This window comes from Annulohypoxylon truncatum (genome assembly GCF_022578515.1).
Source record: "Annulohypoxylon truncatum strain CBS 140777 unplaced genomic scaffold F4807scaffold_11, whole genome shotgun sequence".
Taxonomy (NCBI): Eukaryota; Fungi; Ascomycota; class Sordariomycetes; order Xylariales; family Hypoxylaceae; genus Annulohypoxylon; species Annulohypoxylon truncatum.
In genome coordinates this window covers 80,699-104,844 of record NW_025953797.1, presented here as the reverse complement: position 1 = coordinate 104,844, position 24,146 = coordinate 80,699, and the positions used below count along the sequence as shown (strand labels likewise).

Genomic DNA, 24,146 nt, shown 5'->3' with positions numbered 1-24,146 from the left:
GACATGTGGATTTCGAGCTTGCTACCTTCATACATACCTAGATACCTATACCTAGGTAGCCGCCGGATAGGACGGGGTAGAACGGGGTTCGTGATAAGCGGAAGAGAAAAAAAATAGTACCTTTCTCTTGCCGATTGGTTCATGCATTCCTGAGTTGGAAAGCTGTGCACTGTCCACATTGCCGCGTAGGTGTATGTAGGTAGAGTTCAAGGGTTCCAGGGCTTGAAGTTCGGCAGACCAACGCCAGATGCAGATTTTATGATCGGCTATTCACAGCCACCCGTATTGCTCAGTCTATGGGGGGGATTGCAGGTGTAGTGTGGTGTGGTTTGGTAGTGTGCTACACTAAACTTGAGTGATACGAGCAATTGAGCAATCACAGGGTTTCCTGATGTAAATAAAAGTACGAGGCGCTCATGAAGACCATCCGACTTGAGATTCGGGCGTCCGAGGAGTGTGGGGTGACCTACGCAACTCAGAAGTCTCACGAGATGTTTGGGTCTGTTTCTTTCGCGACTTCGAATTCGTCAGCACGCAATTCTGATCCCCCAGGTCCCCCCTGGACCATGGATCGTGCGCCGTGGGCAACGGTCAGTCCGCTTTCACACCAGTCCAGGTCGTGATCTGGCCTGCTAGGATCAGGATCGATCCCCACGCTGCCACCGTATATACCACAGTATATAGCACATGCTTACGTAGGTTGCGTAGGTTGCGTAGCTTTCGTCCTCCATTGTATTCTATAACGGTCGTACGGCCGGTCAATTGACAGGGCGACCTTGATTCCGACCCTGCAACTGTACTACGTCGTGGAACGTTTTGTGAAGCAAAGAGAGAAGCAGCATAAACGGATGTAAGGAATTCGGCTGTAGCTTGACAGAGGCTGTACAATGTAATGGCTTTAATGTCGGTGTTAACACGTGGGTTGCCGAGCGGGTTTATGATTTCATGATCTTTCTTCCGCAACCTCAATCCGTCCATCGAACGCGTGAAGCCACGAAGCCACACAATATTTACTGTGCACCTCCTGGTAATATACTAAAGATGAGCTAATGCGTGGCGCTGCCGTTGAGCGATGGTTTGAGATGTCCTGAATTTGCAGATGGCCAGTGAGAAGCCATCGCCATGCACATGCATATTGCATGCATGTGTAATATACGCGATGAAAATAAATAATAAGCCATCGTCTGGTTTGCATATTATCATGGGTTATATGGACGCATTACCGAAATTGGCGGCATCTCGTGTCTCTGAATCCTGGATCCCTTATATGTGGAAGTTAGCTGAATATATGCTGTCGCAACTCGAGACGCCGCTATGAAAGCAGGCGAAGTACAGAGTGAAACAAGAGTGTCCGACAATATACGAATAAATGCCTACCTACACATACATACATAGGTACAATACATAGTTACATAAATACATACCTACCGTATGTGTCCGTCCTGCCGTCCTCCCCTTCCTACCCGTCATGGTTTCGTGGTTTCGTGGATCCAAGAGGTTGGTAGGATTACGTCGAATTAGCGAGCGTTTACAAATAGTGACGACAAGTGGTGTTTAGACCCCAGTTCACCTTCCCTGTGTGGCCATTGAATTTAGCTGTTGTTCTATCGTTTGAAACTGCCAGCGGACCTAATAAACTGGGGGTCTTACGAAAACGTTGGCAGGTGCTTAGTCGATGTTTGGTTGGCTAGCAAAGCCTTAAAATGCTTCTAAAGTGGAAACTACTTAGAGTTCAGCTGGTGCTAGCCGGATAGGCAGGTACCTACCTTAACTCAAAACGATGGCTTGGAGGTTGATAGATTGGCCGGCGTAATCGTCTAAGCCCGATGGGGCACTACTTCGTAGCATGTACATCGTCTTCGACCTTCTTCGACGTTCAAATGTCTCCAAGTATCTCGAATTTTCAGATTCTGAGGCTTCTACCAACTCTCATTCGTTATTCCTAGAATTTCCTAGAATTCTTCTTACCAAATCCTACCGCGTACTCCATTCCAAGTTGATATTGTTCCAACATTTTTATTTTCTTCCTTTTTGTTCTCCTAACCCTTAATACCATTCGGTCCTTGTTCCATATAGCGATATTACTCAATTCACTCGTAATTCTTATCTCTGCTGGACCTTAAGAGTCCAACAGAAACGGCAGTCTCCGGTCTTTTTTTCTTCCTTCGTTCCCGAGATTCGCTCGACCCCCATTCATTCTTCGTCGTGGCTTGTTCAGAAGCAACCCACCCCTGTCTACATGGGAAATTCCTGTCGAGTTATTAGTTACAAACAAAATTGAAAACTGATCGCTTTCGGAATTTGCTACACTGTCCTGTGTATCAATCCAGTCTTTTGCCCTTGGTCTTTGTCTGTCTTCCTCTCAACTACGACTACGAGCTACTAGCTACCACACCTGCAGAGCTAGCCTGGAAAAGAAGCAAGAAACAAGAAAGGGCCTCAACCTACACGAGATACACCAAAGATAGACGGAGATAGACCGATAGAGAGATATCATCGTCCGTCTCTCTTTGGGCCGGCAAAGTCGAAGTTGAGCGAACCCACATCCACTTATTTGAGGTCACTAAAGGTCACCCACCAACCGATCGCTCGTGGACTTGGCAATCTGCGTCCTGCAGTGCTCGCTGCATCCAGCTTTCCCGACCAGCGACTGCTCCTATCCTTACCTTATCCAATCTGTTTCCTCCACCCGCTAATCCTTGCTCTATCTGCCCTGCTTTCGTACCCTGTTAGCCTGCCACCCACACCACACATACCACCTTTAAGGCCTGTCTATCCCTTCTACTCTCTTCCCCGTCCGTTCGCTCGTGCTTCTTCTCTTTTTTCGAGATTTGGCGGTCCCATACTACATCGTGAACCGTGCCTTCCTCCGCCTCTCTTTAAGGCATTGCAGTTCTACGATATCGTTTAGTCGTTTGTTACAGGCTTGTTTCCGAAGCCAGTAACAGTTCGGGAATCCCGCTCCTTCAATTGAGAACTGTTCGATCTGTCATGGCAATTATCGAGAGCACCATTCTCGGTTGCCTGTGACGTTCATGCAGTCATTTTCTCAGGTTGTTTGACTGGTATTCAAGACAACTTCGTTCGCTACGTTTTGGTAAGTCTTTGCTTGTTGACACCTTGTTTAGTTAGGCAGCATGAGTGAATTTTACTCGCCGATTGTTATCGCTGTCGACTTTTACTAATAGAATAACTTATATTCAGATCCTCAGATATCGAACATCTCCGAACCATGCCTTTTACTAGCCGGACTATGGTCTTCTTAGGCCTCTTGGTCTTCGTGGCCAATATACACCTTGCTGCAGCCCTCGATATGGCTTATTGCGCAAGTATCAATACAGCCTCTACAAATGCTAGTAAGTATATTGGTTATACGTGGAATCATCTCATGCTACAAGCTAATGCTTTTAAAGACTCAAGTACATTTCAATCCGATGGGCTCTGTTACGGCTTCTGTGTGGATAGCTTTGCATATGCTGTTGTTCAAGACAAAGATTGTTGGTGCACTAATTACACACCCGACGAGTCGACCACAGAAGACACTAGCAAATGTAGTTCGAGTTGTCCCGGGTACCCATCCGATACCTGCGGCGGCGACGGACTATATGGATACATGTCCTTAAGTATACAGCCTTCGGGCACCAAGGGTAGCGGCAGCAGCACCAGCTCAACTTCCACTCAAGTAAGTGTTCCAGTTTTGTTTAATCTGAGGAAATTAGTGCCTCTTCGAATCATGTCGTCTGGGTTCTCTTTCTTCGACACGCTTAGGGGGGACATTTCGTTTTAACTCTGTCCGACATCAGGACCCAGCTACGGAGACCATACACAATACGGTCACTGTCACTCCTACAGCTTCTTCTCCTTCCTCTTCTTCAACAGTTCCCTCGACGACGACGACTGTTTCTGTATGCGCTACGAATTTCTGATTATCTTGTCTTTCATTTTATGTCAAGCCAATCTATCTTGGGTAGGCGTGCTAATTCGTCTCAGGATTCATCAGGAAGTACCGCAACGACGGCTACGACCCCGACTGTATCCGTCCATACAGTTACCGCAGGCGGTACAGTCAGTCTTCAAACGGTTACTGTAGCTCCGACATCGACGACTGGAGCTGGTACTTCATTGGCTGGCGACTCGAGTGGAACGAACACCAGTCAGCATGGGCTTTCGACAGGTGCGGCAGTTGGTGTTGCGATTGGCGTGCTGGGTGTCGTGGCCATTGCCATAGCAGTTGGCGTTTTCTTATGGCTCCGACGCAAGAGACGAGGACAAGGCGATGCCCTCGCAGATTCGCCCGGAAGCCATCGGGGAAGCTCGGCGGGAATGATGAGCACGCCGACCACAGCGATGGCCTCAGTATGGGATGGCGATAATACCTCGTCGGGTCGGAGGAATAGTCGATACATGCCACACGATCCTCGCATGGACCCATACGCCGCCAATATCTATAGTCGGTTCGAAAACAAGAGTCACGAGAGTATCAACACACTACAAGACAACCACGACTACTCTCGAAAAGTGCTTCGAACTACAAACCCAGACCCAGTTGATCCAGAATGAGGAGGGTGGGGTTTTACTCAGGACGGATAGTAAATCGTTTTTTTTAACAAAAATACTTAATGATGCACACGATTTTTTTCGGTCGGGTTCAACATTGGTCCAGTCATTTGCATTGCATTTTCGAGATACCAGGCCGGCGTTTTTAGGAGAATGAGACTCTAGGACAAAGTCGCGGGGTTTTTACGCACACATATACATAGCATCGTAGTCAAGCGATGCTACGTTCGATTCTTTGCTCGAATTTCGTTCCCTGGCCCGGTATATGAGCATCCACCGCGAGGGGAAGGTCTATGGCAATATTTGATTGGTAGACCGAACATGTACCAAAAAAGCAATTATCTAGATGGATTTCTTGGATCGCTCAACTCCATGGTTGGGGATAGGGAGGATGGACGACGAACATAACACACACCGCACTGGGAATGGGGAGAGGATAGGCGTGGCAAGGCGTCGCCAGTACATACAGGATCAACATGGGCCAATAGGCAATCACCGGCGGTTAATGGGATGGTCAAAGGAGCAAAGGAGCTACCTAAAGGTGAGTAGCTAGCTAAGGCAGTTTGGGAGTCAATAAAAGAGCAGCTGTTGTTGATATCTAGAACATAATCATATCCATGCTTATTTCCAATATTGATGTGTAAGCGCCCAGTTCTTTGTTAATGATTATTGATGATAGGTACTCGGGGAATTGTCAGGCACAACTACCAAATTTGGAACGAGTTCGAAACTTTGGAGATGGTCTCGCGATAAGGGGTCCGGAAGGTTTATTCCGGGTGAGTAAGGGGCCCATGTATGTTGAAAGAATGCGGATTTTTCGCTCGCACCCTACCGCGGCACCTCTGTAAGCTGTACATAAGCTTCCTGTCGCTTTGATGAAATGTGAGTTGTCAATTTGACGCTAGTCCAGGGGAAGCAGATTTTCTTTATTAGATTGGTGACAGGCTTAGTGTGCCTTGCGTACATTTAAGATGAGGATTTTCGGTCCAGTCACAAGCCACTGACATCATGGAGAAGCCATCCAGCCCAATGGTCCCAATGCAAATAATATTAACTCGTTGTCTCGCTGTGGTTTGATAAACTGCATGTGCTAAGCAAGGTCACAATAGGAAAAATCCTGTTGAGTTATTACTAGCTTCTGTGACTCAAGTTGTTGCCACACATTTCAATGGGTTGCAATAGTGCTATAGAATCCGGATAAAGGAGATATTAATAACTCTCGTCAATACGACATATGGATTTTTATTTTTCCAAAGTCCTTCGATACGAAGGGCTTGAAAAGCGCACCGGCCCGGCGTTTCTCGAATTTCCCGTACTGTGTCAGTGTGTGTAGCGCAGGGCAACAACGCCAGTCTGGACAAAGTCTCCGTAATTGGCGTCTTTTGGCGCGCGCCACTCGAATGCCGATCAAAATTGGGCGCCCCCAAAGACGGCTCCCGGTTCCTGAAGATTATCTTGGGCTTGGGCTGCTTACATAGGTACCTAATACCGCTAATACCGAACGGGTTTCAATTCATATTTTCACCTTGCACAAGCTTTTTCTTTCTTCCCTTTCCTAGGTAGTAATACCTAGGCCCCGCCTTAGGTGAGTAAAGGTGAGAGCTTCATTAGCTTGGGACGGCGCAAGCCGGTCAGCTCGGTTGCTCTTTTTCTGCGGCACGACGCGAGCTTTCGATTGATGACACTGGAAGCGGTCTAGCCTACTGTAGATGAAAAATTAGAATTCGAGGCGCGACTGGCGTGTTGGTATGTGATGGTTTAAGAGTGTCTTGGTGTGTGAGGAATGTACAATTGAATGACCTGTGATTGCAAAGCAAAACGTGTGAAGCGTGCGAAGCGTGTGGTGGTTTACTCGGCATCCACGTGGCCGGAAGACTTCCGGAGGGGAGAGCGGGCCGGCCCTTTAACTTGGAGTGGTAAATTCCAATGAGAATCTCAAGACGAACTGGTGCAACTGCAGTCTAGACTCGAGTTGATTCTAGTGTACACATTGTTGGCGGTGGCTTCCTTCTCGCGCCCGGAACCGGCAGGCGGAATGTTCGGCAATTACCTAGATGATTGCGTTGACGGAGTTCACAATTCTTATTCCCTCATCTCCGACGAGATCACCAACTGGATGTTTATTGCGAGGTCAGACGAGCTTTACATGAGGTAGAGTAAGCAATAATTGGGATGTCCTTTAATTCTGCGGAGAAACTCAAGACCGTCTAGATGTCTCTTGTGTTACTCTTAGAGTTGTGCAAGTATCAGACTGCGGCGACATCAATAGCAATATTGTGTATCTATGCACAAAATATCAGGCATAAGTACGTCTCGGTAGAGCCGGTGCACAATCTATCCACTTCCCCCCTTTTCACTTCGATTTGACTTGTAGACACGTCTCATTCCAATTAGCCAGCGTCTCGACCGTGATAATCGTATACCAGAAACTCGGTCGACGCCCTTTGTTAACTATGTCCCACGTCGGAATGTCATGTCAAGGTCAATAAATCTAGTTAGGCGTTTTTATAACGCGAGTTCCTATTTCCATCGGCATACTTGTGACGCTATCGGATCCATCCATATCATATGGGGAATATCAAAGGGCCTTCGTCCGCTGCATACCTACCTACCTAGGTAGCTATATACTATCCCATATTCCAAATCCTCGTAATTCCGAATTATCTTCTTGAATTGCTCAGATCAGGGAATCAAGCGTTGTGTCCTTGGGTATGGAATACATACACGTATGTAAGGTGCTACTGCTACAAATAGGTAGTCAAGCAAGGGAAGGCGCGGTTTTCTCGATGACAACTACCTGCTGATCTAGTCGAAATCAGCCAGCCTAAGGCGGATGGCAAGCACCTAATGTAAGGAGACCACTTCAAAGTTTGAGAAAGAACGACTAGAGTACATTAAATATTCTGCTCAAGTCCATCAAGACTTTAAAGGTTATATACCCCCACAATTACATCACAACTACACATATCCAATTCGAAGTTGTGAAATCGATCATATCCATGGATATCGTACACCTACATTATCGAAATAATCGTAAAGGGAATGCACACGCAGAAAACGGTCATGTCAACACCAAAAAATAAACCATGTTAAGCCCTAGATCACGATCGTGGAGTACAAGATCGTCGGCATTAACGATAACGACCCAGGCCACTATGCTCGGACAACCAAGGAGCAAAGGATGATGATACCGGAGGCGGAATGGATCAGGATATCCTCTCGAGTCGCCATTCATCGTAGCAGCCACGAAGGCAGCAATCGCGATATCGAACAGAATAGAAGAAGGAACAATGTCGGTCATTCCAGGACAGTCCTATGTACCGTCCGTCATACTATCCCCATCTGGAGCACCTTCAGTGGTGATGATCGCCCATTAGAGGGCTGGTAGATTCGGTGTTGGCGTCGGTCGCTTATTTGCGATGTAGAAGGCAGCGGACCATGAGGTCTACGCGGGAGGCAATCGCAGATGCTCTATATTGTACTGCTTTTTAGGGAGACCGGGACCCCTCCTAGACGCCCTTCTACTCCGCATGCAACAATATGGGCTTCGGCGAAGTGCCGTTAGAGTTGCCATAGCTCACCCAAGTCGAGGAGGTGCTCGTAGCGGAGGTTGATGTCGCCATGGAGGTCCGCAATCTTCACGTCCGCCTTTACGACCCTCTACCCCGAAGTCAACTTATTAGGAGACCTTGTTCTGGACCAGAGTAGATAAAGAGCTTAGCCCGTATGTATGCCGCGATCCTAGGGCAAGAACGGCATCGTTTCCACACTCCCTGTATTCAATTATTTTCCTATGTCACGCGAAACTCTAGCTGTGCCCTCCCTCGGAAGGGTACTCGAAACATCCTATGCATTTGCTGGTGTGCGCTAAGTGTATGTATTTAGGTAAGTAGTATTAGACAGGACACGTTCTTTCGGGCGTTAACGGACTCATCATCATTGTTTATTCAAATAAGACAGTTTCGAAGATATTTGGTTGCGACGTTAGTAAAAATTGTTACCTCTTACCTCAACACCGACATGACAGCCCCTTAACTCAACATAAGATAACCACACTTCGTGATTCTCGTCCAAAAGCCGGGAATGGCTTGACAGCGACCTCGACGTACGAATCCTAAACGAAACAACAGGAACCCGCTACATTGGATGCCAGATAAACCGTGCCGTCCGGCGCCGTGATTGATATCTGGAAATTTTGACCCCCTGGGCCTGGGCCATACATAGTACGATGTGCCATTCATTGACCCGCGTTTATATGGAAAGTAGCGCTCCCGCCTCCGGCCTGGCTCCGTCGATGCCGTAAGACACGGCGAGCCCGGGGCCGCTGATGTGGAGAGAGAGACGGAGTTGCCGCTGACGTCGCCATGGGAGCTTGTTTCCAAAGCCAGCTATCCTTTTTAGGTTGTGAAACAATCTTAAGATGCAAGAAAACGTTGAACTGTGAACTTACCAACTGCATGAAATATGATCATGGCTCCACCTACCAGACAGCGATACGGCCGTATATGGTGAGTTTTAGCGATTACTACCCTATATGAAATATTCTACGTGGTATCCCTTTCTTACCCGTCTTTTAAACAAGTTAGTACTTAATGGTCTTTAACCCAAACTTTCCAACAACTTTGAAGATTAATTCTTAACTTGCATCATAAAAGCCCAGCTTAATTAGCTTCTCTTATCGTTTCAAATGGCATCTAAATTAACCCTCGACGGCGGCATCGCGTTAGTGACAGGGGTAAGCTAATGGATATCATTCGTCCTAACGATACTCTGTTAAGCGGCGTTATAAAGGCTGCAAGTGGCATCGGCAAAGAAACCGCGTTCGCGTTTGCGGAAGCCGGCGCTCAGGGAGTTGTTTTTGCGGACCTCAATGACGAAGGCGGCAAGGCGGTTGCCGAAGAGAGCCAGAAATATGCCAAGCATACCAAATTCCGTGCACTTGCCATCAAGGTCGACATTGCCAACGCCGAGAGTGTGGGAAGACTTGTCTCGTCGACGGTCAAGGAGTTCGGACGGGTTGACTATGCCGTCCATTGTGCTGGAGTACCTTAGCCCCGCCCTTATTACACTGTTTGCTCATCAGGACGAAGCCACTGACGTCGCCAATTAGATTGAGATGGAGAACTATGGATCATTTACACCCGCCCTAGATCTTGATGTTTTCTCCAAGATCAGTGACACGAACATCACTGGTGCGGTGCTGTTTGTGCGCGCGGTTATGGGGGCCATGGCCCAGCAGGAGCCGCTTACACTTCCTGGCACGAGTCGTCACGGCCCGCGCAGCCTTGGAAGGGGCTCGATCGTGCTCCTAGGTTCTACTTCTTCGTTACTTGGTTCACCGGGAATGATTTCCTATACAACGGCCAAGCACGCCATCATCGGCATTATGAGGTCCGCCGGTAAGCATCGACTTGTCCGGCGAGGGGTTCGTTGAAGCGGCCGCTGATGATATCGTCTAAATAGCTGTCGATGCCTTAGCATTGCAGAGCGCCATCCGGGTAAATGCTGTCTGTCCCGCCTGGGTGGATACGCGCATGGTACGAGATGCCGTTGAGACGAACTCGATGCTCAAACATGCTATTGATAACATAACACCCTTCAAGCGTGCTGCCAGTGTTGATGAAGTGGCTGACTATATCGTTTTCCTGTCGAGTCCCTCTGCTAGTTTCATCAACGGCACTGCTCTGCCCATTGATGCTGGGCTCAGCTTACCCGCCCCTTCCTTTTTGCAGTGAAGCACTGGCGTACAGACTTCTATTAATCGAGTAACTGATCTAAAATGAACTTCAGTTGGGTTTTGATATTTCAATTAACACAAATAAACCATCATATACAGTGGCTGTCAAAACACACTTGATTCGTGACAGCATAGAGAGCCGCATCGCGACCATAGGGAAAGCAGAAAAGTGAGCAAGGACGTGATGTCCAACTCAACGCCGTCGTCACTCCGCCTACCAGCTCCAAGATACTAAACCTCAGATCCAGTCTTTCTGCTTTCGCATCCACTCATCAGTGATATCTCGATAATCTTTAGGCATATACGGCTGCGTAAACTCAGCGAACCAGCCGCCTTTGCGATGAGGACTGAGCCCCAGGTCCCTCTGCAGAAGATCGAAATACGGCACAGCGTCGAACGTGAAGCTCGGCCTTTTGGTGCCCCAGTCCGTCGGATATCGCCACTTACCCCAGCGGTTATGCAGAACGGTTTCGTATCGTAATCTCTCCAGCGCGTTCTCGTCTGGCGAGGTCGAAGTGCTGGATACGTCCATAGCCAGCTTTCCGGCGAAAAAGGCGCTGATCCACAGCCCGGAAATGTGCGCTGTAGTGGCGTTGCTGAGATTCGACAGCATTCCCGCGAATGCGATGTCGCGTGTGCGTAGAAACCGAGGCGACGCGGGTACCAGGAAGCGGTATAGCATGTACGGCGTCAGCGATGTATATGGAGTTATTTCATCAGCGCCGCTGTTAATGCCTTTCTGCTCCGTCATGGGCTTGTAGTTTGCGTTCCACACTGGCTGGTCCTTGAGGCGGGGGAATCGTCGCAGAATTTCTCTATCTGCTGCGTCGATCAGACCCTGCTGGTTCGCGAGGTCTTGCACGGGTGCTGAGTCTGTTGGCTGATGCGGGATACCTAGCTCGTCCGCAATGCCCTCAGGCAAGAACTTGATGGCCGGTACGTGTTTCCAGCCCGTGTTGGCCAAAAGCACGTCTGATGCGAAGGAAGTACCGTCTGCGAGATGTACCGTGGCGGCGCTGAGGTGATCGATTTCTCCAATGTGGATGTCCACCAGGTCACTCCTGACCAACGAGAAGATATCCGTATCGTAGTTTAGGACACTAAGGCTATCACCTGTAAACAAGGCCTCGGTCCACGGTTTTAGCTTTGCCGTATCTGGGTGTGCGTCGTAGTTGTTTTGCGCCATAACACCACTCGTCAGAGCTTTCCAGAATGAATTCACCAGGAACCGCCCGATAACCGTGCTGTGAAGTAAGCCCCTTATCCAGCTGTAGCCATCAGCCTCACCCCAGATGCATGGGCTGAACCAGGTAATGAGGCGTGTATCTGCAATTACATATCAGTTAACCTTGCGAATCTCAGATCCTGTAGGACTGGTACGTACTGGCGAGTTGTTCCATCCATATTTTAAAAGGCGTTGCATAAGGGCTGGAAATCCAACATGGGCCGTGGCCACTAGCTATCCGCTCAGATTAGTCTTTAAGGAATTCTTTTGATGAGACATCAAGGTATATAGGTACCGTACATCGAATGACCCAATTCACCTTCACACCAGAGGTAGCATATGCGTACACAGCATCCCAAGCAAATTTCGTGGCGCCAAATACGGTCACAGCCTTGGCAGTCTTCAAAGTGTCGCGATTCTGTTGGAAATACTTACCATGGAAAATCCTTCCTCCGAATTTGCCTTGTCCGTCAAAATGCGGGAGAAAGGCATTAGAAGTAAGTCCCGTCGCCACGATCAGTCGACGGGTAGACGCCTTCGTCTCCAACCGACCAGATGTCAAAATAGTAAGGATCCAACCTCCATCATCTTGGTGCTCCGCAGCTAGCACCTTGTGATTAAGACGGATTAGTTCCGCTATACCATTATGTTCCGCATATGCCTCTAGGTAAGAGTGGAGAGTAGTTCCCTTGATGTGCTCGCCAGGTTTCACGTCGTACCTGTCGCTGATCATGGGAAAGTCGGGATACTCATAAGTTCCCAAGAGATTATTGCTCTTTAAGCCGGGATATAGTCGTTCCTCTGCCCAAGTCCCGCCCAGCGATGATTGAGCATCCAATATGACCATAGAACTTCCAGGATGCGTATAATGGAACTGTCGTGCAGCAGCTAACCCATATAATCCTGTTGTGCAGACTTAGCAGTGCATGTTATCCAGGTATGTAAGGAGATCATCAGTCATCTCCTAACAATAGCGGAGAGCGACGGGAGACGGAGAGGGAGCATCCTACCGGCACCAATTACTACACAGTCAAAATCCTCCATTGTGATTCAGGGGTTCTGGTGTCGTCGAGCTATAACGAAACACTCTCCACGAGGCTCCATAAATGTTCTAAGAAAGAGAAAAGAGCCGGTTTATCAACCAGGCCATTTATAGTAACGCCAGAAACAAGAGAACCAACGTATTTGATGTTAAGCTACCACATTTCTCGATTAGTACAGTTATGTATGTTTGTGAGATTGGAGATCCACATTGGTAGGGCATACCGGTGATAATCTAACTGATAAAACCTCTACTACCAACATCCAACAATACTGTTGTGGGCCTATGTGAGGAGTAGCTCCTATAGCACGGCTTGTCCAGGTGGGTTGTATAGGAATGAAATGTCTGCTTACTTATCTAGGTACCTAGGTAAATACTTGGTAGATACCTTGTACTTGAACCAAGATGAGAGTGAAGTCCTACCTACCCTTAACCTTTTTTGAAAGCTTCCAAATCTTTCATACCTGGTATCTACTTAATACTCTAAAATTAGCTCAGATATGAAGTTGTCGGGTTTGTGGGGCTACCAGGTACCTATCTACCATTTATCCTAGAGTGTGGTTATGAGTATCAGTACGTAAATCGAGGTCTCTATGTATATGGGAAAAAAGCATTAATTATCAAAAACTAAGTTGTTGAGAGCTTGTAGAGTTTTGTATATAGGTAGGTAGGTAGTGTATATGCGTTGTAGATGCAGAGTATCCAACTATCCAATATTCCAATAGCACTCTATGATATTTGGGTACATTCGCATTTTGTAGGTACGTACATAAGTATACGACTTCGGCATTAGCGTATTTCTAATATTAAATCTCATTGTATATTGAACCATTGGTTGAACACATTCTTGGGGTCGTATTGCCTTTTAATAGAGCGTAGTCGAGTCAAACTGTCGCCGTACACCACCTCGAGTTCCTCATCACCATGGCCGAAGTTAACGTAACTAGACCAAAATCAGTATTGCAGAAGTAAGCAGACATAAAGAAGGAAGTTATAAATTCGAGAAAATACATACGTCTGATTGCGGGGAAGGCCACTCGTGGATCTCAACAAGTCACGCGCTGTGTTACCAAATGCTGCCGCTTTGGCATCCAAGGAGGAGTCGTTGTACCAAGGAATGGCGAAGGCGTTGAAATTAACGTTTCGATTCGGGAAAGCTGACGAACTAGAATCTATCGACCTTGCCTTGTTGAGTGAATATGCCTCAAGCAGTACACCACTGTTCGCTGCTCCGGGAAGTTTTTGGAATGCGACGTATGCTTCCCATATCCCACGCCACGTGCTGGGAATCATGTTTTGGAAACCTGCAGCCCAACCCGGTTTGAAGGAACCACGGGTGCACAGTGAAGTTGATGCATTATTCCACTGGTTATACGGCAGGACAGTGGTAGTATCTGCAATGGGGCCGACCGCATATAGACTGGAGTAAGCCGCTTTTCCGGTTGTCGCGTTACCCCTGTGTAAGAACGGCGAAGCGATTACGCTTGGGGTGCCAGTAGTAGGATCTGCAAGGAAATATAAAAATATGACCATATCTGGGGTGAGAGTGAGGTCCTGGATGGCCTGAACGACGTCTTCCAGCTGATCCTCGCTATACACCAAATCGCCAGCCCATCCTTGCATATCCTCCTCGGACGCGGGGTATGATCTGACAGTTGCAGAGGTGACGATACCGAGATTGGGACCAGCTCCGCGGAGCGCCCAAAAAAGGTCTGGATCCGAGGTGGCGGACACATCGTGAAGCTGACCATCGGCGGTGACAACGCGAAGCGAGAGGACGTTGTCAACCCCGAAAGAATATTCTCCCATGAGGTTGCCGTAGCCACCGCCAAGAATAGCGCCGAGTGTACCAACGCAGTTACAGTTGCCCGTCAAGACCAATGCCCCGGCATCGTAAGCGTTGTTAATAGTGTTACTGACATTGGAGCCCCCGCCAATGGTAGCTTGAGTTCTGTCGGCGTTGAATATGACAGTATTAAGGCCGGCCAGGTTGATTACCACACCATTTTTATTCAGATGAAAGGTCGTGGCCCATCCATTCCCTCCGTTCTGAGCTAGGAAAGGAATGTCTTGTGCCACGCAATATTTGACCTATATGCGCGTCAGTCTGCAGCTTACTTCAGCTTGGATTCATAGTGCATACAGTTACTGCAACGTCCGACTCAGTCGCGACATTGACGACAGCACCCGGGTCCGGTGCGTCAAAGTCGCTCCAACGCAATGGCGCCGTCGCAGATATGAGGTTGTCTCCCGACAGTTGCGGCGATAATTCATTCTGTAGGCGCTCAATGAGTGAAATACATTTACCGCCCACGAGCACCAAGGTTAAGAAAGGCCACGGAAAATGACCGGCGACCTTCATGGCTTTGGGATATGGACAGCACAAGAGGGTGGTGTAACTTCGAAGAATGTTCCTCGAAAGTACACTTTGCTACAGTGAGCCATATTCGAGGGTATTTATTGCAGGAAAGGAGCCTGGAGCTGAGCTGTCTTCCTTCAGCTTGTTGGCATGAGAGGTGCCCAAAGAGCTCTTCTGCAAGGGTCCCACCACGCAAGAGCTGACATGGCGGTAGCATACCTAGGTAGGTAGGTATGGAGTAAATTACGCGGGGTATTGATCTGAATTTACAGGAGTCCACTACCTAAGCGATGGTGGGCTTGTGCACCCAACACGCCGGTTCAGCTCCACTACAGGGCTCTATCTTAAAGTACCCAGCAGGTACATGTGTAGGTACCTAGGTAATCACGTAGAAACCTTGAACCAAGCCTGCTTTGATCGGGCCAGAACAATGGAACATAATCCTTAACACGGCAGCTGCACGGGGTGGGCACGTAGGACAAGACAGCCCGGGTTACAGGTTACTAAAATGCGGGTACGATGCTTAATTCAACCCAATCCAACAGTAGTACGTAGTATTCAAGACTTCGATATTAGATGGCGGCTTAACGAGTACCCCAAATTGATTTGTCTGGTCTCTGCGATGAGGCTAAAAGATTGTATTTTACGACTTAAATACCTAGGTACACATTCCCTTATATGAGAAGTACGTATCTATACTCGAGCAATCTAGACAGGCTGAGAGAACCTCAATAATTCAATAATTTGGGGTTGAGAATTCGGGTTAATATATGACTAAGGTTTTCCTACACTACCGATCATAAGAATCTAAAGGTATGGAGTTTTTGGCTGCTTCTGTGGAATACATGTCCGACTGACGCGAAGCTTGTGGGTCGGTAATTTTAATGTAACTGTTCGGGGTTGATTGTGTCTTCGGCGGAGCGGGAGGGAAGAAATAAACCAATACTGGTTTCAGTGTTGGAAGACAAGCTGATATTACAGCAATCGCCAGCTCGATGTTAGCCCAGAAGAATGCAGGCGATGTATAGTCTGTTTATACGTAGGTAAGTTTTACGGATCGCACACTTCAATATGTCCTCACAGTCGTCTGAGTACTTACAAGTTTCGTCGGTGGCGTAGTAAAGATACTGCGAGTTCACTTCTAGTAACTGGACGAGCCGAGCAATGCTGACGGCGACAACGCTGAAAGGATATATTAGCTATTAGTTCTCTTCTAAATACCAGAAGATTGATACTTGCATTGCACCAAGTAGGAACATCCCAAGCACTCCGAGCCTGTCCCTTAACGGTAAGTGTAGCCGTAAGACGACGGGAATTGGCATAGCCAGGATGAGAACGTCGAATATTAAATCGGTGACTAGGGTAGAAAGAAACACCCCGGTTCTATTGATGCATTTCTTGCCGTAGAAGGGTTCGATGAGCGCTGTGACGGGATAGCAGATGAACAGATTGGCGAAGAAAAACGAAATAGACCATGCACCGAGCAACCCAAGCATAACGTAGGCCGCCCATCGGAACGGGCGAATATTGTGAAAGATCCCCTCGTAAAGTACCACGATCGATGCTTTCACAAGCCCAAAGCCGATGGGGCTGAGGACGTTAACAGCGAGCTTGGCCTAGAATAATGTCTTGTTAAGTTCGTCTCTTGATGCTATCTAGTCTGACATATTGCTTACCCTTTCGTAAACCAGAAATCGCGGATCATCCAAGATAGGTTGACCATCAGGCCCAAGGGTCTGATGTTGGCCTAACTCTCCATCAATAGAAGCTGTGTAACTCTTAGCTGATAACTTTGACATGCCGTCGAGGAGACCAACAACTCACCGTAGAGCTGTAAAGCGCAACAAGCATATCCAACAAGTAGTCCCGCAAAGCATAGCCAATCATCTGCGGATAGACGTGTGCGTTTTAAGTTTCTTGCCCATAGTCTTAACCCAAACATGACAGTGGGTAAGACGATGGCGCCGACGGCCAGGCCTATCATCAACTCTTTACTATATGGCCCCAGCATCTCGATACCTGTTTAACAGAATGATCGATCACAGACGATGTGTGAAGAAGGCCGAGCTGTTTACCTACGCAAAACTGAAAAGAAGAGTTCATGACAAATACCACAGAAGCCTGTGATGGAAGGATGGAATGGTTGCATTTAGGATTTCGCTACATTACATATTACTACCTTAGGTATTGACGCAGTCTGACAGCTTTAGACTACGGCGTCTTGAGATCTACCTACCACTGCCTACCTATTGTAAAGGACGAAGCATGAACGAAAGACAAGTTGGCGTCCACTGCTGATGGTGGGTTGCATTTCAATGGCTGTGTCCGGAAAAGCTGGCAAGAACATGCACGAACCCACCCCGGCGCATATGTCGTCCAGATCGGGCAGTAAGGCGTCCAATCATAACCTCAATGAGAAAGCTTGCAGAAGACAGTTTCCAACTGAACCGGTCGGAGCATCGGAGTTAGACGTTCTGCATTTTGATTTGCCATGCCCTTCTTGTTGGAGTGTCACTACATATAACCGCCACGCATCTGCAGCGATATTGAGAGTTCGTACCAACAGTCGACACGCTATGTACCGTCAAAGGAACATAACAGGCATAGCATGGATATAAGTAGAGATATCCGTCCCTCAATTACTTCATCGCATCCACATCCTCACGTTTAAATCCATATTTTCAAGACTGCCTTGCTCCAATACCCTAGACACTTTCAAATTCACCTATTTCGACTCTTCAATTCCCTCACCAACATGTCTGATTTGACTGCTGATTATGTTGTCGTGGGTGGTGGTCTTGCCGGATGTGTCCTAGCGTCACGCCTCAGCCAGAATGGCAAGGAAGTCATCCTGCTAGAAGCAGGCCCCGATCCAACTGACAACCCTGCTACTGAATTCTTCTTGAGCGGCCTAACACTGCAAGGGGGCGAACTTGATTATGCTTATCCAAGTGACCCCGTTCCTACTACAGCCAATCGTGTGCATCACCTCAGCGCTGGCAAGGCCCTGGGCGGAGGAACTGTCATCAATTTCGGAGGCTGGCTTCGAGGAGATGCTGCCGACTATGACGAGTGGGCTGAAGTAGCAGGAGACAAGCGCTGGAGCTATGAAGGTCTCAAGCCTTGGTTCGTGAAGTCGGAACACTTCTACGACTCTAGTGCAGACCCTCAGGAACATGGCTTCGACGGGCCTATGTACGTCACTTCAGTATCCGCCGCCGAAGGTGGACAACGTAAATACCCTCTTCGAGAAACTGTCAAAAGTGCATGGGCCGAGCTTGGAGTCCCTCACAACAGAGACAGGAAGAATGGCGCCAGTGTTGGTTTGAATGAGATGCATGAGAATTGCAACCAACATGGCAAGCGACAGCCCTCTAACGTCGTCTATCCACTCAACCAAGTCAAGGTTTTTACCAATGCCCCTGTGTATAGAGCCACTTTCGATGGTACTAAAGCTACGGGCGTGGAACTGGTTGACGGTCGCAAAGTGGTTGCGCGAAAGGAGGTCATCATCTCTGCCGGTGCTTACCAGACTCCAAAGATCCTCATGCTTTCAGGTATCGGCCCAACAGCCGACCTCGCCCAACACGGCATTCCTCTAGTATGCGAATCACCATACGTCGGTCAAAATCTTCATGATCACTATGCCATCCACCTCGCTTTCCGCGTGCGTGATCCTTCTCTCGGATACGCTTTTGGAAGTGCTGCGTTCCAAAAGCCCGCTCTCCTAAAGGGGCTTCCATGGGACTGGATTGCCAACCAACCTCTCCCAGGGGGAATTCTCTCCAAGCACCAGCACGAGACCAAACCTGGTTGGGAGAAGCGAAATGTTTTTGAGGTCCTGACGGCTTATGTTGTACCAGGAATTCCTGGTATTCCCATCGATGGAACCCATATCGCTACATCAACAATGCTGCTGCTCCCCACATCTCGCGGTACGGTTACGATCAGATCCAGCTCTCCAACGGATCTGCCCCGCGTGCAACCAAACTATCTCTCAACACAACTAGACCGTGATTCTCTTGTTCATGCTACCCGTACAGCTGTAAAAGCCCTTACGGCAACTGAAAACTTGAAGCCCGTTGTCGAGGGTGAATCTCCGCCTGTCAAGGAAGGGTTGGAAGGGTTAACGCCACTCACTGTTGATACGAGCGACGAAGCAATTCTGGAAAGACTTCAGAGGACTGGGGAGCAGCATCAACATTCCGGCGGCACAGCAGCCATGGGTAAGGTGGTTGATGGGGAAGGCAAAGTACTGGGAGTCACAGGACTTAGGATCGCCGATGCAAGTATCATTCCAGTACCGTTAGGTGGGCATCCCCAAGCTACGCTGTACGCAATGGCAGAACAGCTGGCCAGTATGGTCCTTGGAGATTCTTGACGTGAAAAGTCGGGATAGGCAGAGGATCCTGTCGGAATTAGCTCGCTTCTATCACATGTCCGGATCCACCGAAGAGGGTTCCGTTACAAGCTCTTCTATGCGACGTCTCATTGGAATAAGATAAATTTCAGCTTGGTAGATCACAGGGATACTGATGACATGTAATTTTGGGGAATGTTCACATATAATTTTGTGACATATCAAATTAGCCATCCAAGCCCATACATCAGCGTTTCCCGTGCGCCAAACTAGCCCCCAAACGACGTTGTCATCATCCGCAATAGGTAAAGACATGTGTCTTTGGTTGAGGGATGTTGTAGCAGTTGGCGCAATCCGAGCCAAGAACCTGTTGGATGGCCAGATGCTCCAACAAGGGTTAAGGGCTCCAATCCAAGTGTGATACGCTTCCCATCTTTCACCAATGTTGCCTTGAGACGATCCTGTTTTGTTAATACCTTCCGATGTATTATGTTAGGACGCCGGCGGGGAAGAATATCATCCTAGAAAGAAAAGCCCCTCGTCGAATACGCCCGATTGTTGAATTATGCTTTTACGTTACATTGTCTTTACTGGTGCTTACGCCGATTGCGTAAGCTGCCAGCCGATGGATGTAGATGCCTATTTACATCCATCGGCTGGCAGCATCTACACATCTCCGAACCGTTTTCAGTAGTACAACGGCGGTATGTCGGACCTCGACTTGGTTATCTAATAAGCTGCATACGCCAGGTGCTTGTGAAGTCCTAGAGTACTAAGATTGTTCTTAAGTTAGGCCAATCAAAAACATCTATAAAAGCTATTATAAACGCCCCAAAATCCTTCTCGATGATAGGTACACATTGAAGGATCCAAAAGAGCTGCGTATATTGGCGTATAGATGGGTTAGACGGAAGTACATCGTTTTGGTATAGAGCTCTCAACCCCCGGAGACTTGCTGGTTGACCTTCGAGAACAACCAAGACGAATGCCTCCTTATACCCGTGTGGTGAAAGGCAGGGGGGCTCAACTAGTGTCCAACGCCGGAGGACCGCCACCGGGAGATGTTGATCCAAAATCTTTCCTGAAGTTATGGTGGGCTTGCCGGTCTAGACTATGATTTGACATCCTAGGTAACCTCCCTACCTACCTAGAGGTGTGATTTCTTTCACAGGTTACCTATTTAGCAACTCATGTCCGTGAACATTTCTATTTGTGGTGGAGTACTGGCTTACTGCTTTCCAACATTCAGGTTTCTTTTCCCTTACCTGATTTCCTGATGTGCTACTAGAGGTCTTCTGTGCCTCAAAACTCTTCGCAAAAGGCTGACCCAAGTATTTGTTTCCCAATTCGAATCACTTTGCATGTAAGCCAGCTGGTTGGCTGGTTGGTTCGGGTTTCTTTTTTTAAATATTGCTGGGAGGCTTCACTACATTGCGTCTTGAAGTTTACGTACCCATCTAGTGACTTATTGATGTTGTTGTTAATGTAAATTTAGATTCCCTTGTCAAAATAACACTGTCATACAAGACCCTCGCCGTGTATAAAGGCTATATGAGGAGATCGGTTGGCTTCATATAAATACCTAGGTATCTTATTATATGAACCATCCCCGAATCGACGACGGCCGGAGAGACTGGTGATAGTACACACCATTTCCCTTAACATATAAGCAAAATTTACCACATACATCTGCACCACGCCCTACGAGGGGATACACCAGTTACATCATCGTGACTTGTATCTTCATCCAATTACCGCCGTAAAATGACATCTTCGTCATCTCTATCTAAGTCTCTACTTCAGGTACCCTCTCACCAGGCTCTTGTTGTCAGATCTCTCTCGAGCACTACAGCGCATAAGCGTGAGAAGATACTGGAAGATGTCGAATACAACATATTCGCTTTCCCTGCGGGACTCGTTGTTTGTGACTATCTTTCCGACTCAGGCACCTCCGCAATGACAGACCTGCAATGGTCAGCATGTAAGAAAGTTTTTGCATATATAGTCCCAGTTTCACGAATCCATCACGAAATTATAAGTTTCCAGCCATACAATATTCCGGAACGTTGAATATCTTCTCTAACTCTGTATTCTAGTGGTAAGAGGTGATGAAAGTTATGGTCGTAACTGGGGATACTACTGCCTTCTGGAGGCATGCCGAGACATCTTTGAGAGAGGTAATAATCGGCAATATGCCCCCCAGGGTGTCTTGACGGGAATGGCCGACGGTGAATTCTATCGTAGTATGCTTCTGAAGCCATACGAAAGTGGCTTCGTCAATGGCGGCCCTCATCAGCTCGAGAGACCCAATTTCTTCATTGTTCCGCAAGGCCGTTGTGCCGAGTTTCTTCTCTTCTCTACTCTCGGAGACATGATAGCGGAGAAAAGACGAAACGACTGCAGTGCGCCAACGGTGATAATAAGCAATGGTTTTTTCGACACCACTGGGGCTAATGCTATCGCCGCCGGGTTCTCCCTCGAAACCTTTACACAACCAGGGCTGACTGATCCATTCCCTGAGGAGCTAGTTGGAAAACAGAACCCATTCAAAGGCAATCTGGACCTGGCCGCAACCGAAACCTTTCTGGATCAACACCAGGCACAGGTCTGTATGATATTGATCACAATTACCAATAACTGGGCTGCTGCACAACCTGTTTCAATGGCAAACATCCGCGGAGCCGCTGAGTTGGCGAGGCGAAGATCGATACCCCTTTTTTTCGATGCCTGCCGCTTTGCAGAGAACGCCTGGTTCATCCGTGAGTTTGAGTCTGGATATTCCGATAAAACGATCCCCGAAATTGTCCAGGAAATGTTTTCCTACGTTGATGGATTTACCATCAGCTTGAAGAAGGACGGTTTGTCAAATATGGGGGGTATTTTAAGCTTTAGGGACGGAGGATTGCTGGCGCAACAGTACGACGCAATAGGTCTTCGCTTGAAAGAGCGCCAGATTCTGTGCTACGGCAACGATTCGTATGGAGGAAGTAAGTCACCGATCACCCTAAGTCATTAGGACCCTTTTCAAGAGGAATGGAGAAAGAAATTGGGGACATCGTCAAAGCTAATATTTTTGTTTTAGTGAGCGGGAGAGACATAATGACAGCCGTGGTAGGCCTATATGAAGTCACGAAAGAACCCTACCTCCGCACCCGCATCAATCAAGTACGGTCATTCGCTGAGAAGCTTCAAGCTGATGGCGTCTCTGTTCTTTTGCCTCCCGGCGGTCACGCAGTTTACCTCAATATGGACGAGTTCTTCCACGGGTGCGATAGACATGCGGGCGACTTCCCTGCTGTGGGCTTCACCTTAGAGCTTCTCAAAGACTTTGGAATACGCGCCGCAGAAGCCGGACCGTTCGGGTGGGAATGGGATAAGAAGCCTCCTGAATTACAAGCCAAGATACCCAACCTGGTTCGGTTCGCGGTACCACGCCACGTGCTTTCCGACCAACATATCAACTACACAGTTGCGGCCATCAAGGAGCTCCATAACCGGAGACATTCAATTCCCAACGTCAAGATTACTAGAGGTAAGAACATGAGGCTCCGGCATTTCTCAGCAGGTATGAAGCCTATTCCCGTGAATCCGACCCTCACAAACACGACATATCTGCGAGAAGCGACACGACAACTGTCCCACTTATCTAGAGCACTTGACCAAGACAGCGTGAAAGATGAGCTGTTGAACAGCGCTTTGGGCATCTCAATGGAAGGCTGGGGTCAACTACCCATCCCTCAAGACGTAAGCTCGTCGCGATGGGTTTCGGGCGTTAGCAATGACCATTCACCCTTCGAGTACTCAGTCGTTCTAGACCAGGAGACCGGAGATACGGAGCTACGATTCTTAATTGAAGCTCAGCCGTTACAAGGAGAGGGGCAGGGGAACTTGACCCAGCTGCAAGCAGAAGCCTTCGCGCTGGCTGAGAGGATAGCAGACAAAAATAGAAACAAGGTTTCCTTGGACCGCTTCCGTGCCGTCCGGGACCTATTTATGCCTAGCAAACCGGAGGGATCGTTCGCCGCGTGGTTCAGTTACGCATCGGGCAAGGACGGCGCAGAGTGGAAGATCTACCTCAATCCATGCTGTACGCCCGGTCGACACGACGCCATTTCCAGAACCCGCGCGGCGTTCGAACGGATCGGTTTAGCTGAATCATGGGCTGCCGTAGAAAGTGTCATCGCGCCCTACGAGTCGGTCGTCTACTTCTCGCTCGACCTATCATCGGATTCAAATCACAGCCGCGCTAAGGTGTACGTCTCGCACGGGACATCGTCCACGGCATCAGCCATCGCTGAGAAGCACGCGGCAATCTGCCCTCACGCGAATCCGTACGAGATCCAACGATTCTGCGAGGCCATGGGAGGCGGCAATCTCGGGCCCTACGAGCAGAAGCCGCTGCTTTCCTGCTTCGCCTTCACCAGCCGAGCGCCTGGCCAACCGGTCGGGACGGTGCATTTCCCGGTCAGCGCATATGCTGGCGACGACAGGGAGATACAGGAACGTATTGAACGGTATATGGTCGCGGTATCCGTACCTTCGCTTTATAAGAAGCGGTACAGGAAGATAATTAGCGCGGTGCAACGGAGGCCGTTGGATCAAGGGGTAGGTGTACATGCTTGGGTGAGCTTGAAGCAGGGACCCGGCGACAAGCGGTCAAATACATTTTATATCTCACCGGGTTTATTTCTATGCCGAAGGGAAAAATAATTCGAAATTTGTAAAGTTTTAGGTATGGGAAGACAATTTTATTTAAATACCTCCTTTTGAGCATACCAGCAAGCTTGTCTTTCATGATTATTGGTGTGATGAAGTTAGCCAGTTTCACATTTTTAAAAAGGGCAACGCTAAAATCATCTCCGTGTG

At 48.3% G+C, this 24,146-nt stretch overlaps 7 protein-coding genes across 7 annotated transcripts; 4 read left to right on the top strand and 3 right to left on the bottom strand.

Annotated features, from left to right (window-relative positions):
- The first annotated feature begins 2,588 nt into the window (after window positions 1-2,588).
- Window positions 2,589-4,732, top strand: F4807DRAFT_40519 (uncharacterized protein). Its single transcript, XM_047996193.1, has 5 exons — window positions 2,589-3,097; window positions 3,205-3,356; window positions 3,414-3,682; window positions 3,804-3,905; window positions 3,991-4,732. The coding sequence occupies exons 2-5, from the start codon at window positions 3,233-3,235 to the stop codon at window positions 4,558-4,560; spliced, it is 1,065 nt and encodes a 354-aa protein (XP_047855357.1). The 5' UTR covers window positions 2,589-3,097; window positions 3,205-3,232; the 3' UTR covers window positions 4,561-4,732.
- Window positions 4,733-9,100: 4,368 nt separating this feature from the next.
- F4807DRAFT_420564 (short chain dehydrogenase) lies at window positions 9,101-10,392 on the top strand. The gene is made up of 4 exons (XM_047997499.1): window positions 9,101-9,292; window positions 9,349-9,600; window positions 9,668-9,956; window positions 10,021-10,392. The coding sequence occupies exons 1-4, from the start codon at window positions 9,245-9,247 to the stop codon at window positions 10,290-10,292; spliced, it is 861 nt and encodes a 286-aa protein (XP_047855356.1). The 5' UTR covers window positions 9,101-9,244; the 3' UTR covers window positions 10,293-10,392.
- Window positions 10,262-12,864, bottom strand: F4807DRAFT_40473 (uncharacterized protein). The gene is made up of 5 exons (XM_047996155.1): window positions 12,786-12,864; window positions 12,530-12,715; window positions 11,820-12,422; window positions 11,679-11,753; window positions 10,262-11,620 (listed from the first exon to the last, which is right to left on the bottom strand). Exons 2-5 carry the CDS (start codon window positions 12,561-12,563, stop codon window positions 10,533-10,535), a joined length of 1,800 nt encoding a protein of 599 aa, XP_047855355.1. The 5' UTR covers window positions 12,564-12,715; window positions 12,786-12,864; the 3' UTR covers window positions 10,262-10,532.
- Window positions 12,865-13,161: 297 nt separating this feature from the next.
- On the bottom strand, window positions 13,162-15,226 carry F4807DRAFT_420559 (FAD binding domain-containing protein). The gene is made up of 3 exons (XM_047997498.1): window positions 14,705-15,226; window positions 13,577-14,652; window positions 13,162-13,504 (listed from the first exon to the last, which is right to left on the bottom strand). The coding sequence occupies exons 1-3, from the start codon at window positions 14,921-14,923 to the stop codon at window positions 13,375-13,377; spliced, it is 1,425 nt and encodes a 474-aa protein (XP_047855354.1). The 5' UTR covers window positions 14,924-15,226; the 3' UTR covers window positions 13,162-13,374.
- Window positions 15,227-15,369: 143 nt separating this feature from the next.
- F4807DRAFT_420557 (uncharacterized protein) lies at window positions 15,370-17,128 on the bottom strand. Its single transcript, XM_047997497.1, has 6 exons — window positions 16,745-17,128; window positions 16,597-16,688; window positions 16,160-16,536; window positions 16,020-16,102; window positions 15,702-15,949; window positions 15,370-15,607 (listed from the first exon to the last, which is right to left on the bottom strand). Exons 1-5 carry the CDS (start codon window positions 16,929-16,931, stop codon window positions 15,711-15,713), a joined length of 978 nt encoding a protein of 325 aa, XP_047855353.1. The 5' UTR covers window positions 16,932-17,128; the 3' UTR covers window positions 15,370-15,607; window positions 15,702-15,710.
- Window positions 17,129-17,573: 445 nt separating this feature from the next.
- F4807DRAFT_40439 (GMC oxidoreductase) lies at window positions 17,574-19,327 on the top strand. Its single transcript, XM_047996114.1, has one exon. The coding sequence runs from the start codon at window positions 17,676-17,678 to the stop codon at window positions 19,299-19,301; it is 1,626 nt and encodes a 541-aa protein (XP_047855352.1). The 5' UTR covers window positions 17,574-17,675; the 3' UTR covers window positions 19,302-19,327.
- Window positions 19,328-21,458: 2,131 nt separating this feature from the next.
- On the top strand, window positions 21,459-23,990 carry F4807DRAFT_466735 (pyridoxal phosphate-dependent transferase; the record flags this gene model as incomplete). The annotated part of the gene is made up of 2 exons (XM_048002419.1): window positions 21,459-22,267; window positions 22,363-23,990. The coding sequence occupies exons 1-2, from the start codon at window positions 21,499-21,501 to the stop codon at window positions 23,988-23,990; spliced, it is 2,397 nt and encodes a 798-aa protein (XP_047855351.1). The 5' UTR covers window positions 21,459-21,498.
- Between the last annotated feature and the right edge of the window lie 156 nt (window positions 23,991-24,146).

Coding starts and splice junctions, on each gene's coding strand:
- F4807DRAFT_40473 (XM_047996155.1), bottom strand. CDS start 12,563: ATGGAGGATTTTGACTGTGTAGTAATTGGTGCCG. Junction 11,754..11,819: donor GGTGAATTGGGTCATTCGAT/GTACGGTACCTA, acceptor CTGAGCGGATAG/CTAGTGGCCACGGCCCATGT. Junction 11,621..11,678: donor ATGGATGGAACAACTCGCCA/GTACGTACCAGT, acceptor ATGTAATTGCAG/ATACACGCCTCATTACCTGG.
- F4807DRAFT_40519 (XM_047996193.1), top strand. CDS start 3,233: ATGCCTTTTACTAGCCGGACTATGGTCTTCTTAGGCCTCTTGGTCTTC. Junction 3,357..3,413: donor TACAGCCTCTACAAATGCTA/GTAAGTATATTG, acceptor ATGCTTTTAAAG/ACTCAAGTACATTTCAATCC. Junction 3,683..3,803: donor CCAGCTCAACTTCCACTCAA/GTAAGTGTTCCA, acceptor GTCCGACATCAG/GACCCAGCTACGGAGACCAT.
- F4807DRAFT_420559 (XM_047997498.1), bottom strand. CDS start 14,923: ATGAAGGTCGCCGGTCATTTTCCGTGGCCTTTCTTAACCTTGGTGCTC. Junction 14,653..14,704: donor AGTCGGACGTTGCAGTAACT/GTATGCACTATG, acceptor ACGCGCATATAG/GTCAAATATTGCGTGGCACA. Junction 13,505..13,576: donor GGCCTTCCCCGCAATCAGAC/GTATGTATTTTC, acceptor ATTTTGGTCTAG/TTACGTTAACTTCGGCCATG.
- F4807DRAFT_420564 (XM_047997499.1), top strand. CDS start 9,245: ATGGCATCTAAATTAACCCTCGACGGCGGCATCGCGTTAGTGACAGGG. Junction 9,601..9,667: donor ATGCCGTCCATTGTGCTGGA/GTACCTTAGCCC, acceptor GTCGCCAATTAG/ATTGAGATGGAGAACTATGG. Junction 9,957..10,020: donor CGGCATTATGAGGTCCGCCG/GTAAGCATCGAC, acceptor TCGTCTAAATAG/CTGTCGATGCCTTAGCATTG.
- F4807DRAFT_420557 (XM_047997497.1), bottom strand. CDS start 16,931: ATGCTGGGGCCATATAGTAAAGAGTTGATGATAGGCCTGGCCGTCGGC. Junction 16,537..16,596: donor GATTTCTGGTTTACGAAAGG/GTAAGCAATATG, acceptor ACATTATTCTAG/GCCAAGCTCGCTGTTAACGT. Junction 15,950..16,019: donor CTACGCCACCGACGAAACTT/GTAAGTACTCAG, acceptor ACGTATAAACAG/ACTATACATCGCCTGCATTC.
- F4807DRAFT_40439 (XM_047996114.1), top strand. CDS start 17,676: ATGTCTGATTTGACTGCTGATTATGTTGTCGTGGGTGGTGGTCTTGCC.